The sequence below is a fragment of the Xenopus laevis genome, chromosome 8L (assembly GCF_017654675.1).
Source record: "Xenopus laevis strain J_2021 chromosome 8L, Xenopus_laevis_v10.1, whole genome shotgun sequence".
NCBI classification, from domain to species: domain Eukaryota; kingdom Metazoa; phylum Chordata; class Amphibia; order Anura; family Pipidae; genus Xenopus; species Xenopus laevis.
In genome coordinates this window covers 12052432-12071574 of record NC_054385.1, presented here as the reverse complement: position 1 = coordinate 12071574, position 19143 = coordinate 12052432, and the positions used below count along the sequence as shown (strand labels likewise).

The following is a 19143-nucleotide window of genomic DNA, read 5'->3' as shown; positions in this document are numbered from 1 at the left end:
GAAGGAACTTAGGCAACACCCAGGAGGAGACTGGAGGAACTTAGGCAAAACTCAGGAGGAGACTGAAGGAACTTAGGCAACACCCAAGAGGAGACTGAAGGAACTTAGGCAACACCCTGGAGGAGACTGGAGGAACTTAGGCAACACCCAGGAGGAGACTGAAGGAACTTAGGCAACACCCAGGAGGAGACTGAGGGAACCTGGAGGAAACTTTGTATGTATTAGTACTTTACTCCTATGTATAGAAGACTCATCATTAGAGGGAGCTGAGCACAGGGTTCCCACCAGCATTCACAGAGCCCCATAAACCTGTCTCCTCATGCCCCTGATTCGCCCTCTTTTCTAACTCCACTTCCTTTTAGGGAAGTACCACCCATTTTCTGCTTCACCTGGGCACTGAAAGGACTCATGCCTGTCCAATTCCTCACCCCCATGATAGGGCCCCTGGCTGGGCAAGATGTAAAGTGCATTTACTTCTATAACAAATGATACTTCCCCTTAAATTTATGAATGTATTTTTAATATGTTTGCATTTTTACAAAAATGGCCCTGCTGTTCTTGGGCTGCATCTGGCTACTGGAGGCTGCTGGGAGTTGTAGTATAGCAACAGCTGGAGGGACCACACCATCAGGGTGCTATCTTAAGTTTTATTCTAGTTGTTAAGGTATGGGTTAAGGGTCTGAGAACCAAAGGAGAAGCAAACTGAATTAAGGTGGGGGCTATGAGGAAATGTGGAGTGTAACGGAAGGAGTGAAATGAGAAGGGTGTGCCCATAGAGAATGAACAAGTAACCACAAGACTTCCTCACAGAGCAAAGCCCAGCACGTTTCTCATAGCCACCGGGGCCAATGCATGTCTAATGGGACCCCACTGGCAGCCCTGAGCAGCTCATGTGCAAATGTTAATCTGCATAATAAATGTTGATTTAGTAATACCAATATCCACTACTACTCCCATCAGCCTCGAAACAACTGAGGGCCACTGGGAGTTGCATTTCGTCAATAGCCGTGTGGGAGGAAGGGAGTTACACAGATAGATACTCTTGCACACCTAAGCTATCAACTGCCTTTTAATAATGACTATAATAAAATACTGGCTCTTTTCAATAGGGATACACCGAATCCAGGATTTGGTTCAGGAGTCAGCCTTTTTCAGCAGGATTCAGATTCGGCCGAATCCTTCCGCCCAGCCAAACGGAATCCGAATCCTAATTTGCATATGCAAATTAGGGGCGGGAAGGAAATCGCATGACTTTTTTGCATATGCAAATTAGGATTTGGATTCGGTTCGGTATTCGGCCAAATCTTTCAAGAAGAATTCGGGGGTTCGGCCGAATCCAAAATAGTGGATTTCGGTGCATCCCTACTTTTCAAATACCCAGGATCTGGAAGAAACATCCAGTGTCTGTCTTGCTCCCCCTACTGATATCATGAAATCTCTTTCTAAGTGCCCCTGCTTGGCAAGCTGAGCATCTATGGTGCTGTCTCTCTGCCTATCACAGCTTGATGCCTAAAACATGATACTTAATGCCTAAAGCATGTCTTAAAGCTGGACAAACACTGCCAACAGAACAAGCAAAGGCTGGCTGAGGATTCTGGGAGCCTATAATATTTCTCTATCCCATCTGGGAAGCCTATCCCTGTATCTACTACTCCTTTTGCGAGAATTTGGTCTAACCTCTTTATAAAGCCACACCAATTGAAGGTAAAATTGGGGATCACTTCACTACCCCACTGCCATATGGAAATCACATAACCAAGGAACAAAAGGGGAAATAAACCCCCTGTGTAACCAAATCCTCCCATTATAAAGAAACCTTGCACCGAGACCAATCCCAGGCTGCTGTTAAGACATTAGTAAGCCCTGCGGTCAGCCGGCTGTGGGCTGCATTCCCAGTCACATGACTCATCGCCCATCACAGAGGAAAGGGGCTTCCTCAGGACAGTTGCCCATGATAAAGGAGAATTTGGGGATGCTGAGCAATTGCCCCACTTTATATACCTTTAAAAGGGTTATTGGCATAGATTTGCCTCTAAGTCTCCGATATTAATAGTTATGGTGATTTCATTTAAGAATATGGCCCGGTTTAGCCCAGCAGGAGGGTTTCTATCTGCCAAAATCCCTAGGAATTTTCCCACACGATACCTGATATCATATGTATTATTGTGCCAGCTGGGGAAGTCATTTTTATAGCTCTTTTTACTTCCTGCAGAATATTACGCAGGGAAATGACAATCCCTAACCAAGGACACGCCATAAATTGAAGCCCCGCTGTTGTGAGTGCTTGGAACATATGGGGATGTAATAGGAGGTATCCAAAAAGCAAATTCCTAAGGCGTTATGAATGTGGGCTCCCATTGTGCTGAGTTAGCCTCCAGCAGGGCCTCTCTGGGAATTGTAGTTCTTCAGGCAGGGGCACTTGTATAAAAATATGTTAACAAGGAATGTGCTGTGCATGCATTCTCTTATATTACTACATACCTCCCAACTGTCCCGTTTTCACCTCTTTTGACAGCTCAACCCGCAGTCCCTCATTTGTACTGGAAAGTCCAGTTTTTCTCTGCACTGAACAGCCAGAAAAAGAAATAACGTTTCCAACTTAATTGGTTTTTGGCAGAGAGCCCAGAACAGCCACAGCTGCAGATAAGATACTTTTGTGACAATTTTGAGATAAGCAAATAAGTAATTGTAACAATATAAGATAACAGGTCCCTTGGGAGAAATTAGACTCACTGCTTAAAGGGCAATTTAACTTCATTTTGCAACAACTATGTTGTCCCTCTTTATTTCCAAAATGTTGGGAGGTATGTAATACTATCTATGGTTAAACAAACAGAACGGAAAACTGCTTCTAAAAAAAAGCTATACATTTGTCATAATTCCCATAAGGCATTGCAGTAGCCCAGTGACTCAGAGATTTATGACCCTGTCTGACAGCTTAAAGGATTTTTTTTTTTTTTGCCATTTCTTACAGTTAAACTATATCCTTAGTCATATCCTGTGTGTGTGTCTGGGACAGATAACGCTGCTCCGGCTAATTGTCATGTATTTCCCTAGGGTTATCTGAGATACACCGTATAATTCCTGCTAGGATATTCTAGCATCAGTTAGAATTCCGTCTGGAACTTTATATTCTCCGCACCGCTGGCCCCGATTCCCCAAACAATGTAGCAGAAGCAGCTGCAGAAAGGGATAAACAAATACTGGTTACAGCATTTACAACTAAAGTTACCGCAGTCACGCTAAGCAATGTGCTGCAAGTTTATACAGGTGTGGGACCTGTTATTCAGATTGCTCGGGAACTGGGGTTTTTCAGATAAGGGGTCTTTCTGTAATTTGGATCTCCATACATTATATAGACTAAAAAAATCATTTCACAATTCGGATGCGACGGAAATAAGGTAAGTGGATGCATTGTCGGATGAAGTCACAGCGTTGATCCGCTGCGTGCAGCGTCGTGCCGCGTCGGATCAATGCTGCAACTTCATCCTACAATGCATTCAATTACCTTATTTCCGTCGCATCCGATTTGACCCCTGCCTTGAATCGCTCCAAAATCGTCCGTGTAGTCTTACCCTTTGTCTGGATCAAAGTACATGGCACTATCGTCTTATTACAGGCAGTGGCGTAACTAGGGGGCAGATTTATCAAGGGTCGAATATCAAATTCGAAAAGCTTCGAAATTCGAATTCAAAAAGACCAACCGAAATTAAGTATAAGGTTTTTTTTTGGCCAAATAGTTCAGTTTTCGATCGAATAGGTCCGTATTCGGCCGAATTCGAATCATATGAATTAAAGTAATAGCGCATTCAATCGAATTTGAATCAAAGTCCAAATGGGTTCTAGGAGGTTCTCCCATAGGCTAAAACAGCAATTTGGCAGGTTTTAGATGGCAAATGATCGAAGTCAAATTTTTAAAGAGACAGTGGGGCTCATTTATCAATACTGGGCAAATTTGCCCATGGGCAGCTACCTATAGCAACCAATCAGTGATTAGTTTTTTGAAACCAGCTGCAAGTAGAACAATGAATGCAGCAATCTGATGAATTTGCCCAGTGTTGATAAATGAGCCCCAGTACATGATAAATTTCGATATTGGAATTTTCGATTTTTTTTTTCACAATTCAAATCGAATTTGTACTATTCCCTAGTCGAGGTAAAAAAAAATTGCTTGCAATTCGAATTTTTTTTAATTCGAAAATTCACCTCGACCTTTGATAAATCTGCCCCTAGATGTTACTGGGCCCCACAGCAAATTCATTTTAGGGCCCCCAACATACCCAGAGGTTGTCCTTTTTTACCAATATATGTTGAAATTGATCATTAATTGTGGGGCCCCCTACACTTCGTGGGCCCCCGCTGCAGCCACAGGGTCGGCTTCCCCTGTAGTTATGACACTGATTACAGGGAATAAGGAAATCATTTAAAAAAATTTGAATACTTTATTAAAATTGAGTCTATGGGAGATGCACTTCAGAGTTTTCTGGATAATGGGTTTCTGGATAACAGATCCTATACCTGTACGTCTAAATATAGGTAGGGAAAATACAACAACCAAAGCAATCAACATGACAGCTCCAGCTCATATGTAAAATGAAATATACAGACAGAAGGAGAGGAGTTTTGCTTTAAGATCTGTATGTAGAGAATGCACTTCCCCACTTGTTCTGATCATGTTACAGTACATACAGAGTCCTCCGAGGCTCTGATACATGCGTGACGCTGGGAGTTAATCATGCAACTTCCTGTGCTGTCCCATCTTGCTGGCCTTCCTAGAATCCCAAAAATGTTATTATTGTGCATGTTTAGTCAATAATATCATAGGAGAACGCAATGTAACAGCCGGTGATATCCATGCAGGTTAATGATTGCTTTCTTTCCACTTCTCTATGCTCAAGTATTTTTTAAAGGGGTTGTTCAACTTTGGATAGAAAGTATTGGATACAAAGTGTCCCTGTTGTAAAACATGAGGATGTTAGAAGTCACCTCGGAGTTCCATGGCCTTCGGCCTCATACTTTTATATGGTCATGGGACTCCCTAGTGACTTATAATATACAGGTATGGAACCTGTTATCCAGAATGCTTGGGACCTGGGGTTTTACGGATAATGGATCTTTCTGTAATTTGGATCTCCTTACCTTAAGTCTACTAGAAAATCATGTAAAAGTTAAATAAACCCAATAGGCTGGTTTTCCTTCCAATAAGGATTAATTATTATCTTAGTTGGGATCAAGTACAAGCTACTGTTTTATTATTACAAAGAAAAAGGAAATCATTTTTAGAAATTTGGATTATTTGATTATAATGGAGTCTATGGGAGACGGCCTTTGTCTCTGTCTCTGACATCAGAGAGGTTAGATAATAACTAATTGCCACACACATTTCAAGAATAAATAAGAGAGAAAAGGTGAAGCAAAAGTAATGGAATAACACCCAGAATACTCAGATGTAGTTGTGCCAGCAAAAAAACAGAATTAGATAGTAATGTTATTATATTATATGATTAGGGAGCAAATGCCACTGCCTGATTCGCTGTATAGATGAAATAAATGTAATCATATAGAGATGAATGTAGCATGTATGAGTATGACAGAGAATATCAAGGTGTAATGTGGTGTATGTAGTGAGTGTGATTATAAGGAAGGATGTTACACTTAGTTCCTTACTAAATAAGATGTTGAGTGAAACCAGTATTTATTGCTACTAGTGATCATGAAGGTGTGTGCACAGTGTGAGTATGGGAGAGAGTGAGTGTGACCAGTATGAATAGTCCCCATGCCTCTGTATGAACAAGTGATAAGGTTCACTATCCCCTACACTCCCAGTGACAAGGAGCAGTGCACTCTTACCTATTGTATTCTGCAGGTATTCTGCATGTATTCTGTATGAATTCTGCATGTATTCTGTGTGTATTCTGTATGTATTCTGTATGTATTCTGCATTTATTCTGCAAGTATTCGGCATGTATTCTGCATGTATTCTGCATGTATTATGTATGTATTCTGCATGTATTCTGTATGTATTCTGCATGTATTCTGTATGTATTCTGCATTTATTCTGCATGTATTCTGCATGTATTCTGTATGTATTCTGCATTTATTCTGCATGCATTCTGCATTTATTCTATTCTGCATGCATTCTGCATGCATTCTGCATTTATTCTATTCTGCATGTATTCTGCATTTATTCTGCATGTATTCTGCATTTATTCTATTCTGCATGTATTCTGCATGTATTCTGCATTTATTCTATTCTGCATGTATTCTGCGTTTATTCTGCATGTATTCTGTATGTATTCTGCATGTATATAACCTTCTATTATATAGCACCAGGCAATATGTTGGTACTGACTAAATGCATGTTAGAAACATAGAGTGTGAGCATCATGCATCAATAATCCCCAGTGTCTGCTTGTGAGTGGGACATAAATAGCCTCAGTGCCTGATCTTGATTTAACTGGTGTGTATGAGTAGCCCTGGGGCCTGTGTAAGCCTGAGACTATAAGAGTAATATGAGTGAGTCTCATAGACTTAATATGAGTGACAGTATAAGCAATGTGAATGAGTGAGTCCCAGTGACTGAGTATGAGTGAGAGTATGAAATGAACATGAATGAGTGAGCCCCAGTGACTGAGTATGAGTGAGAGTATGAGATGAACATGAATGAGTGAGCCCCAGTGGGTGAGTATGAGTGAGAGTATGAGATGAACATGAATGAGTGAGCCCCAGTGGGTGAGTGTGAGTGAGAGTATGAAATGAACATGAATGAGTGAGCCCCAGTGACTGAGTATGAGTGAGAGTATGAAATGAACATGAATGAGTGAGCCCCAGTGACTGAGTATGAGTGAGAGTATGAAATGAACATGAATGAGTGAGTCCCAGTGACTGAGTATGAGTGAGAGTATGAGATGAACATGAATGAGTGAGTCCCAGTGACTGAGTATGAGTGAGAGTATGAAATGAACATGAATGAGTGAGCCCCAGTGGGTGAGTGTGAGTGAGAGTATGAGATGAACATGAATGAGTGAGCCCCAGTGGGTGAGTGTGAGTGAGAGTATGAGATGAACATGAATGAGTGAGCCCCAGTGGGTGAGTATGAGTGAGAGTATGAGATGAACATGAATGAGTGAGTCCCAGTGGGTGAGTGTGAGTGAGAGTGAGATTATAGGAGTAAAATAGGATGAATGACTTGAGTAGTAAAAGTGTAGCTCGCGGCTTCTCTGTACTGAACGTTGTGTTTTGTCTCTTTAAGCCCCGCCTCCTATTTCTCCCGGACCCGCCCCCGGCCGAGCCTTATAATGAGCAGCGCACACAGCAGACTCAGTACCCAGAGCGGAGGCGCAGGAGGAGCGGTGCCCGGGGAGGGAGCAGACATGCCGGCTACAGAGAAGGACCTGGCGGAGGACGCTCCGTGGAAGAAGATCCAGCAGAACACTTTCACCCGCTGGTGCAACGAACACCTGAAATGCGTCAACAAGCGCATCGCAAACCTGCAGGTGGATCTGGGCGACGGGCTGCGACTCATCGCTCTGCTCGAGGTTCTGAGCCAGAAGAAGATGTACCGCAAGTACAACCAGAGGCCGACCTTCCGCCAGATGCAGCTGGAGAACGTGTCCGTCGCCTTGGAGTTCCTGGACCGGGAGAACATCAAGCTCGTGTCTATAGGTGAGACTGGGGGCCCGCTGTGCATGCTGGGAGCTGCTCACATCTCACTGGCTGCACAAACTCGCTCATGACACAGTCACTCATGACATAAAGTCACTCATGACACAGACATGGCAAAGTCTACTCGCCAGCAAGTGGCCCCAGGGCCCAGGCTTTAGCCCCAGTGTATAGATGTATGTGCAGAGTAAAAGTAATGGCACCCTGAGGAAAGGTGAATTCAGAGGGAGACGCTTAGGATTTGTGTGTCTTTATTGAGGCAACACTTTATATCACAGCTGTCCGGCCTATTTCAGCCATTGCACTACAAACCTCTGCATTGTGGGGGGTCCTGGGAGTTGTAGGGACTGTTAGGAGTTGATGCAGGGAGTTTTTTTTGGAGCTGCTGCTGAGGGACTGCTTTGCTTTGATACATGTGCAGGGAGTTGCCTTGTGTCTGAAACTATGGGAGGTGAAGTTAGACAGGTATCAGCCGCTGCATTCCCAGATGCTTATCTCTCTCTCAGATTCTTCACCTCTTAGTATCTCTCACTGCTCTGTGGATTCTAGTGTAGTGGATACATGGCTCTGCTTACTGGGAGCCAGGGTAAAATCACCTCTGCATCTCTCCAGCTGTTACTTAAACTAAAACTCCCTGCATGCCTGAGAAATGCTGTGAATCAATGGCAGATTAATGACCCCCCCATCATGTTTGTTGCTGTGTCATTACCTGCTCTAGGTACCGACTAATTGCTGGAGTGCCACCCCATCTATATGTGACATTCCTCTCTTACTTACTGTGTCTGAATGACCCATCCTCTTATGTGTCTGTTATATTGGCATAGCCAGGGGCCACTGCTCATGGCTAGACAAACTCTAGAATGGCATAATCACTCCTTCTCTCCCTGCCCAGTCAATCCTATGTCTAGCGTGGCATGACCAGGCTCTAGAAAGGCATAACCTGGGGGCACACGTTTATCCACCCCCCATCCATCTAGACCAATCTCTAGAAAGGCTTAACTGAGGGCCAATCCTTCTACCCAGCCACATTCATCTCTAGAATGCAAGAGAGCCATCCCAGCATTGCACAATCTGCTTAACCAGCTGCCTCACCTTTTGCCCAGCTCAGGCAGACTATGCTTTAGACAAGGGTGTACTACAGGTCCCCCATCAATATGAATCCTCCATCAAAATGAATAGATCTGAATCCTGCATCATTATGAATCCCCCATAAATATAAATCAATATGAATAGATCTGAATCCCCCATCAATATGAATCCCCTATTACTATGAATCAATATGAATCCCCCCATCGATATAAATTCCCCATCAATATGAATCCCCCATCAATATGAATCGATATGAATCCTCCCATCAATATGAATCCCTCATCAACATTAATAGATCTGAATCCCCCATCAATGTGAATCCCCCATCAATATGAATCCCCCATTACTATGAATCGATATGTATCCCCCCATCAATATGAATCCCCCATCAATATGAATCGATATGAATCCCCCATCAATATGAATCGATATGAATCCCCCATCAATAGGAATCCCCCATCAATATGAATCGATATGAATCCCCCATCGATATGAATCCCCAATCAATATGAATCGTTATGAATCCCCCATTACTATAAATCGATATGAATCCCCCATCAATATGAATCTATATAAATACCCCATCAATATGAATCGATATGAATCCCCCATAGATATGAATCCCCCATCAATATGAATCAATATGAATCCCCCATCAATATGAATTGATATGAATCCCCCCATCAAACATGAATTAATATGAATCCCCATCAAAATGAATCCCCCCTTCCTTCTGAACAGGAAGTTACTGGTACTATCCTAAATGGTTCCCCTACTGTTTCTGACCGCAGCTCAATTCTGATCGCATGATGAAGAACTCTTGGGGCTCTGCCCCCCCACCCCCTCCACACACACAAAGGATGCTGGGAATTGTAGTTTCCCATCTGGAGGTCCATAGGATAATATGGGCCATCGACAGGCACCCAGATGCTGCACTTCCCAGCTGGATTGCAATGGGAGCTTTTTCTATATTTATGACCCAGGGCATTGAATTCCTTGCTGCTTCCCAGACAGGCCTGTATTCCTGGAATAGTGGAAATTCTTTGCTCATAAATTGCCCTAGCCATTGTGGCTCAGAGGTCTTGCCCTATAGGCTCTCAGCGGGGCTTGTGGAATGCGGTTACCATGGTGCTCGGTTACCATGGTGCTCGGCTGGGTCCCCCCTTTTATTTAGGGAAAAAAACCATCAAAACTGCATTTTTTACTCCTTTCTTTGGGGGGGGGGGTGTTCTCTTGCTTTTGCCATCTAATTAACTCAGACACTGCCAGAAACATTCTGATCCAATCAGAGAAATGACAGTTTGTGTTCATGCTCGTTTTATTCCTGCACTTTTATATCTAATGAAACCTTAGTGGGTGCTTTAGATTTCCCTCCAAGTCCCTGTTATTCCATGTTCCAGAGCAGCAGGGAGTGGTGTGGAACATGCCAAGTATTTGCCCTAAGGAAATGCCCAGGATTAATGCCCCACCCCACATTCCTTGTGTGTCTCTGGCACTTTGTATAACAACATCACAGAAGCCCAATTGCAATGTATTTACCATACTGGGCAAATATTCCCACCTAATAATGTGCTTGAAGTCAGGACCCGCAGTGTTCAGAATAGGCGGCACCATGATTGGGCTAGAAACCTTCATGATTTTGTTCCTTGATTGCCTGCTTGGCTAGTTATAGAGCACTTACCCTTCTTAACTCCCAGCCTGCAACACAAGTAAACCCGCCTCCCTGGTGTTGGCATTAGAAAGCCAGAGACTAGAGGCGACACATATATTTATTTTTTCATGGTTAGAGGTTTCCTAATTGTAGTGTTGGGGGGGGGTGTATCAATGTATCAGTCTGCAGTGACTCATGAACTCATGCTTTGCACCCCCTGCAGTTAATGAGCCACAAAGCTGAGTGAGTGAGTCACATAACTGGCAGTTGCAGTACCTGACTGTGTGTCTTGAATCAAATTCGATTCGAGTTTTAAAAACTCAGAAAATGTCAGGAAGGCTACAAACAACTCCAAATGACTAATTCCCATTGACTAAAACAGCAATTCGGCAGGTGTTAGTTGGCGAATAAACGGCCAGTGTATGATCAATCTAATTCGAAATTTTTTTAAAAAAAAACTGGTATCGAATTTGAACGATTCCCTAGTCAAATTTGACTGTTTTGGCCATAAAAAAAAAAAAAACTCGAAAATCCAAATTTTCAATTCGACCCTTAATAAATCTGCCCCTTGGTGTATACGCTCCTAACCTGTTCCCATGTATGCGATATAAAGGATATAATACACAGGAGACATGAATATCCTGCAAATTATATCTGTGCTTAGTGATGTCATTGGTTATAATCGGAGCTTATGTGATGTCATTTCTGTCACATGACTCGCTATTCTTGTCGAAAAATATCAGGATATGAGAAGTCACCTCGGAATTCCATGACCTTCGGTCTCGTGCTTTTTATATAGTCCCGAAACTCCTCAGGTAACTTATAATATCCTTATATTTTACAATAGGGAGTACTTTATTCTCTATATCGACAGAGCAAGGTAGGTGGCTGCTTTAGATTGTCATCTCTTGCACAGAGGGCCCTTGTAATATGTTTATGGGCTTGAAATTCCATAGTCCAACTGTACAAGCAACACAGATTTCATTAATCGGGGTGACCGAGGAGGCTTTGTGCAAGTGCTTGCACTCTAAAGTGGATCTGACAGTTGCAGTAGGTTTTGGGACTCTATGAAGTTGGCATGAGTTTAGAACCGTGCACTCGCCGTTGATGCTAAATTGTGCATGGCAAACTGAAGCCCGGAAGCGGCAACTTCCTCGAAGATGGTTTTGGGTAGCCTGTGTGTATGGCTGCTGCTACACATCTGCTAGAGCAATCTCCTGCTGCCCCCTCTACTCCCACCAACCAAGTCTCGTTCCTCTCTTTGCAGCTGCAGGCTCCTCCCCACGCCTCATTTTGGAGTGCGGTTGTGTTGGTGGCCAGGGTGCAGACTGTGTGCTTGAAACTGAGCAATGGTTATTACTCGGCTTGTACAGAAGAAAGTAGTTGGCAGGGCCACACCCAGAATGTTTCCAAACCACCACTTGAGCGGATACAAGCTGCATCCTTACCAAATAGTGCTGTTGGGACACTGGCCCCAATGGGTTTGGCTCATCTCCATGCCTGCATCATGCTTTAAAGGAGAGCTGGAGGGCAGCACGTTTAATATCCCTGGTTAAATTTTACTTCAAATAAGGATTGCTTTCTGGCAGTCAGATGCGAGCATCCCGATTTCCCAGCTGCCATTTAAGGAACCGCTAAAGTCCGTTAACATTCTGTTAATTATGGAGTGAGAAAAAAAAAAAAAAAGTAAAATATCAGTCAAGGGCACTTTAACGTAGTGTTTTGCTTGTTTTTAATAGTTCCTTTAATCCATGTGTTTGAAATGACTCCATAAATTGCACTTCTCCTAAGTGCTGCCATTTCCTTCTTTTAAAGTAGAACCTCATCTGGGGGCCATTAGAGCCCCTGGAACGGCCTGTAATTGCTGCAGAATGACTTGCCTGGGGTGGGACGTGAGGTTTTGTCGGGTTGCCAGTTGTGCAGCTTAACCCCCCCAGCTTTTAAAGGAGAACTAAAGCTTAACTAAAGAAGTAGCTAGAAATGTTGTACATTATGTTTTGGGCTTCTGTACCAGCCCAAGGAAACCACAGCCCTTTAGCAGTAAAGATCTGTGTCTCCAAAGATGCCCCAGTAGCTCTCCATCTTCTTTTCTGCTGATTCACTGCACATGCTCTGTGCTGCTGTCACTTACTGAGCTTAGGGACCCACTCACAAAATACAATACACATAGAATAGAAATGTCACAATATAAGGCTGATTAGTAATTAATACAGATAATTACTACATGGCAGCATTGAAACAAGTGCAATTAGCATCAGAATTTAATAATCAACCCTGTAGCATCAGCTTATATTACAGACCAACCTCATTTTCTGCTGGATAATTAGTGACGAGCCCTAAGCTTAGCTTCTCAACAGCTACTCAGAGCCCACTGAGCATGTGAGTGTCACAGACACTTTCCAAGATGGTGACCCCCTGTGACAAGTTTGAAGTCCTGGATCATTGCTGCTATTGACAAGCTGAAACTTTAGACTGCTGCAATAAGTTCAGTATATAAAACATGGCATTTTTAGCCATATTCGTTTTTAAGGTTTAGTTCTCCTTTAAAGGGTTGATGGGATTTGTAGTCCTGTATGCCCTTTCTTTATGGGTAAGTAGCAATGTTTGCACAAATCCATTGCAGATTTGTGCTTTCAGACACGTGACCATTAAATGTTAATGTGCTGTTGGGTTACTAGACCTGCACTGAAAGTGCTCTAGCTTGTCCTCATCTGCCCCAGAGATCAGGCACTGATTTCCAGCACCCGCCATGCACCTTTCATGTGTGTTGAGTTGCATACTCCAACGTGGCTTGTGGTCGGCTGAAACCAGAGCAGGTCCGCAGCCCATTGTGCTGTTAATCTCTGCCAGAGAGAGCTGGAAGCACAGAATCCAATGGGCAGTGTAGTGTCCTGATTTCCACTTTCACTTGCCTTTGTTACTCTCAATCTCCAGCTCTCCGTCGCCTGTTCAGATGGGCAGGTTTTGTTGCCCATTGTGGCGTCAATGAAGTCGGGGTGCAAGGCAACAAGCAGTGGAGTAACTAGATGTTACTGGGCCCCACAGCAAATTCATGTTCCCAACATAAACAGAGGTTGTCCTTTTTTTAACAATTGCTTATTATTTAGTGCCTCATGGGGCCCCTATATCTCCTGGGCCCCTCTGCAGCCGCAGGGTCTGCTTCCTCTGTAGTTACGCCCCTGGCAACAAGGTACCACTACTAAAGGGATTGCCGGGACCATTTATGAATGTATAGAGCGCCAACATATTGTGCAGTGCTGTAAAGTAAATAATTTTATCCAACTAAATCACATGATTACGTCGAATATTCAACCTGTGACTGCCCAGCCTCTGCCGAACATGGGGTAGTTATAGTTCTGCAGCAGCTGTAGAGTCACAGATTTCACATCTCTGCGGCTGTGTTGCCAGATATGTGTTTGTGGAACATTCCATCTGGAACAGGAGTTAACAGAACAAGGCCCTGAAGGCAGATATGCCTACAGACTATTGCTCAATTGCTTGCAACATAGAGGCAGTCAGAAATAACCTTCTCCTGTTTCACTCCTGTAGCTGTTAAAGGGTAAGTTAACCATTTGGAGCCCTTAAAGGGTGCGGCTTTTGTGACCACCTAACACTAGAAGATAACCTTCCACAAAATGATGGTATATGGGCAAAATGTGTTGACTAGTATGTAGCACAGTGATGGGAAGCGACTGCGGAACCGCACAAGTGCCATCGGCCCCAGAACTTCCCTTCTCTCTCACGGTGACGGCACAATAGACAAAGGGAAACCGGAGAATGTGCAGCTGAAAGTAAAAGGGCAAGTTCACCTCAAAGTTTACTTTCTCTGTGTGATGCAGATGAAAGAATGGGAAGAATTTTAAAGGGTTTTTATTTATTTATTTTTTGGAATCTGAGACTAAAGTTGTGGTCTGGTAGATTCTAGCCGGCAGGAGGCAGTTCGGGGGGGGGGGGGTTTGTTGCCCGAAGAAGAGGAGATTTGTTGCTGGGCAGCTAAATCTCCCCGAATCTGAGCGTGTCTCTGCCCTAAAGGGGCTGTTCAACATGGAGTTAATGTTTAATATGATGTAGAGAGTTAAATCCTAAAATAATTTGCTGTTGGTTTGTGGTATTTATTTAGCTTTTTATTCAGCAACTCTCCAAAGTACCCTAGCAACCATGCATTGATTTGAATATGAATAGGAGAGGCCTGAATAGAGTAGTGATAACAATACATTTGTAGCCTTACAGAGCATTTGTTTTTAGAATGACCCCATTTTAAAACTTGAAAGAGTCCAAAGAAGGCAAATAATGTAAAAACTATCAAAAAAAAGAACAATTGAAAAACTGCTTAGAATTGGCCATTCTATAACATACTAAACGTTAACTTAAAGGTGAACCACCCCTTTAAAAGGGTTGTTCACCTTCCAAACACTTTTTTTTTAGTTTTAAGATTGTTCCCCAGAAATAAAGACTTTTTGCAATTACTTTCCATTTTTTATTTTGTTACTGTTTTTCCAAAATCTAAGTTTTAGAGTTTAATGTTTGAGTCTGGCAGCTCAGTAATTCAGGTGCAGATTCTGTGGCGTTACAATTTTACAACATTTAGTTGATACATTTCTCAGCAGCATCTCTGTAGTATCAGCAACTGTTGTATCAATTCTAACAGCTGCCTTTAATGAAACTCAGGGATTCTGCTCAGCAGTAATTGCAGCAGCAATTCAGAACAGTTTACAGGGTCGGCGACCCCCCCCCCCCGAGCCGCTTTAGAAGGTGAAAAATGACACTTTCTGCTTCAATATTAGAAAAACGGTCACACATAGAAAATAAATGAAACCAACTGAACTGAAAAAAGTTTTGGAAGGGGAACTACCCCTTTAAAAATGCTTTATGGACAGTGAGTAAGGGGTTTGGGATTACTTTCCCTTTATGCAAAGGATTCCATAAATCTGTCTTATGCCAATGGTCTCTTTCTTATATTTGCCCCTTGCTGCTTCTACCCTACATGGCTGCAGGACTCTCCTCTCAGACAGCACATTCGCACAAACCAGAGACCATTGGCTGCAGTTCAACATCAGCAGCTGCCGACTAATCTGCTGAGTGGGTCTTTTTATCCCATTGTCATGGCAACAGCAGCCTGTGGTTTCCCCTTGCCCGCCAGGGTGGACCCACAGGCAGTTTTACTAGGCATCATGTTCTACCCTCTGCTACACTCAACCATCAGTCTCTGCCCGTACTACGGCACTGGCTGGCACACTGATGCTGAATTGCACATGCTGGCTGAGGCTTCTGGGTTTATTGGTTAAGCTGCAGCTGTACCAAGACGTCTAGTTGTAAGGGCAAAATGCAGTGGGTGCTACCATATGGCTTGCCACTACTGGAGCATATGCTGGCAACAATGTCCATGCCAAATGTGCATATGGATACGCATGGGGGTGGCTATATTGAATGTGACATAAACCTTGTATAGCATAGTTTGCTAACTGCATATATATTGAAGGTAAATTTTTACATTAAGAAAACTGTACTATACAAGGTTATATGTAAGGCCTTTGATGTGGGGGGAGTGTCTAATGCATATGGCAAGTGGCTCGATGGCTAAAGCAAATAGGAAGGGGGAGAGGGGGCACCCTTGTCTTGTTCCTCTCATTAGGGGGAATGGAAGAGAGGTTAACCCGTTCGTTCTTATACGAGCTGTGGGGTTATGGTAGAGCATCTTAATCCAAGTTATTATATTCGGTCCAAAGCGTTGCAGGGCTTGCCGCACTCTATAGTCAAATGCTTTGGCATAGTCTAGTGAGGCCACTACTCTGATACCCCTTTCAACATAATCTAACTGGAGGTTAGTGTAGTCGTTACTGTCGGTATATATTTACTGTGAGTGGAGTTTGCGGTTGGGTTGTTTGGTTTATCTTTCTGGTCTGACTTATGGCTAATAGCACACAGAATGGCTTTAGGCACAGCGCCTCTGGTGATGTTTCTATGCTATACCCATAAGCTACAATGGGTTGATAAGCCTAACGAGTCAAAGAAATCACATGAATTAGTCTTGAGTCTAGGAGCACCTCAGGTTACCCCTCCTGCAAGGCAAATTCCATTTACCTTACTCCAGATAGGACATGCAGCATGGCAGCTTCTTTTACATAAAATAAATGAAGGCATTCCGTGTCTTGGCAGGTGATATGTAGCCTTTGCCTTATGGGTAGAGGGCCCTGCCATCCTAATATAGATGACCTGGAGCTGAGGCTGATTTTGGAGCTCAGGACCCTGTGCGAGGGGTGTGCCCCCATTGTAGGCGACAGTTGGCAGCCGATATGCTGAGCTGGGTGTGTCTCTGTAGCAGCAACATCAGTAACCAGAATGTTACCACAACGAGAAACTGTTCTCTCTCTCTGTGGGGCCCCACCCTTCCATTGACCGCACGCATAGTGCACCCCTCTTGACATATTCATTCCCTGTAGCGGAGGGCGAGTTAAGACACCACATCTTGCCCCTGTTTCACTTCTCCCCACCTCCCATTCTATTAATGGTTTATTCCTGTGGCCTCTTATCTCCTTGCACACTTGTCTTCCTTAGCTGGGCCTTTCCTGCTCACTTGCCCTTAGTCCCAGGGGTGCAGGCCATTGGGAAGAATTAGGATGCAGGGACACAATAAGGCTGAAAATTTCCCCCAAGTAACACAGAGAGACTTTACTGAAAGAACATGCAGGAAGAGATGGTTTCCTGCCTTTAAAGGGGAAATCAACCTCTTAAAAAAAAAAAAAACATTTCAGTGCCCGTAACAGATGACCATGCAATAAAAGGCACTAAGTTTCCTGATTTTTTTTCTGTATGTATTTTGTTTACTTGTTTTTTGTTACTTTTTGTATTAAAAGTAATACAAAAAGATAAAAAAAAGGTTTGCCCAGGAGCAGTAACCAATAGCAACCAATCAGCAGGTAGCATTTACTAGTCGCCTGCTTTAAAGCAAACAGCTTATTGGTTGCTATGTGTTACTGCTCCTGGGCAAACTTACTGCCTTTTATTACAAGGTGGAAATGCCATAGTCTCTTGAGTAGGAGCTGCAGTTCCCTGGCTACTGGCTCAGATATCCCACTACAAAGGGGAGCACAAAGGCAAAAGGGGTCAGGAGAGCTCTGCCCTGTGGGGTGCAGTTGCATTGGTGAAAATCTGGATGCCTTAGAAGTAAGTAATCGGTATGGCAGCTCCCATAGTATTTGGAGTATATTCGAATTTAAAGGAGACATTTTGTGTAAAAAAAAAAAATAAGAACGTACCTTATAATGTGCATTATACTCATGGATATAGAAGAATTGTGCTTAAAAATTTTCAGGCTGATTTATTGAATATTTCTGTAAAAACCCTTATAATCTCTCCTTTCTCTTTCACTTCTTGCTCATTTATCCTATGTCTCCTTTAAGGGTATTTAAAAAAAAAAAAAAAAAAAAAAAACTTGCATAAATTCGAAATTCTACCTTTGATAAATGTGCCTCTTCGCCTAACATTTGGGTGGAAAAAGCCATGGCTGGATTGTATAGAATTGCAGACATGCTGCTTCCCTACTCCTTTCCCCCTCCTGCTGCCCTTAAAGGAACAGCGTGCCAAGATCCTATCCTGCAGCACAGCCCTTGTGCCTGGAGATTCAGCCTTCATTCTGTGCTAGTGCCAAGCTTGTTCTGTAGCCTGGAGGGCTGCTCTGTGTTTCACTTGCCTGAATGGAAACCTTTGTGTTCATTTTTTTTTCTTTTTCTGTGTGAGCGGATAAATTCTGGCTTCGCTTCTTTTGTGGGGTGGAGAGATTGGTGGTAATGCAATATTCTATCTTATTACCTTTTTATTATCCCACGGATCTGCTGCCTGTGTTTGCACAACGCTCAGAATCCTCCATAGGCCAGGGCCCAGGCTGCATAGCATTGCAAGGGGGGGGGCTCCATTAGCCAAAATGGAATATATCTCTTGTAATCCAGGGATCCTGCCTAATTATCGCTTACCCACAATTACAAGCTCAAAGTGGCGTGAAACTGAGCCCCATAGTGGTAGGTCTGGGATAAGGGTTTTTCCCGACCCACACCCGCCTGTTATCCAACCTCCCACCATCTGCGCCCACCCGAACATGACTTCCGGGTTCATTTTATAGACCCTCCCCATTGATGACGTCACAAAAGGGGCGTGGCGCACAGACGCTCGGCTATAAAACCGAAAGGCGGCAGTGTAAGGTGGCGGATGGGGAGAGCAGGAAGAAGAGCTGAACCTGGACCCTACCACCACCCGCAAATGGGGGGTGCAGGGTTGGCCCAAACTCGACTTACTCATGGGTCCTGTGGGTATCGGGCCGGTCCACACATCACTAGAACAAAGGTATAGGTTATACAGTGGGAGCAGCCATCATTGCTCTGATGAGGTGGCCTCAACCATGGGCATAACTACAGAGGAAGCAGGAGGGTGTAGAGGGGCACACAAGGCCCTAATAAATGAGTCATTTTAATATATATTGTATTGGTTAAACAGGACAACCTCTGGCTTTGGGGCCCAGTAACTTCTAGTTATGCCACTGGCCTCATTATCTGACTCTAATCAACCAGTAACCCCTGCTGGCCTTGGGCTTGATGAAATTCATAATACATACTGGCTTAAAGGAACGGTAACCCCAAAAAATAAGTGTTATAAAGTAATGAAAATATCATATAGTGTTGCCTGGTACTGGTAAAATGAATCAGTTTGCTTCTGAAAACTACTATAGTTCATATAAACAAGCTGCTGAA

At 43.5% G+C, this 19143-nt stretch overlaps 1 protein-coding gene and 1 long non-coding RNA gene across 5 annotated transcripts in view; both read left to right on the top strand.

Annotated features, from left to right (window-relative positions):
- LOC108704467 (filamin-A) overlaps positions 1 to 19143 on the top strand; it is a 67230-nt gene that overhangs the window by 14543 nt on the left and 33544 nt on the right. For all 4 annotated transcript variants that reach the window (XM_041573141.1, XM_041573139.1, XM_041573140.1 and 1 more), the window contains exon 2: positions 7253 to 7665. In XM_041573141.1, the coding sequence (XP_041429075.1) occupies positions 7299 to 7665 (367 nt within the window). In that variant the 5' untranslated portion in view covers positions 7253 to 7298. The remainder of the gene's footprint in view (positions 1 to 7252; positions 7666 to 19143) is intronic.
- On the top strand, positions 7672 to 11000 carry LOC108705987. Its single transcript, XR_001933961.2, has 2 exons — positions 7672 to 8380; positions 8592 to 11000. It is a non-coding gene; the product is annotated as an uncharacterized LOC108705987 (long non-coding RNA).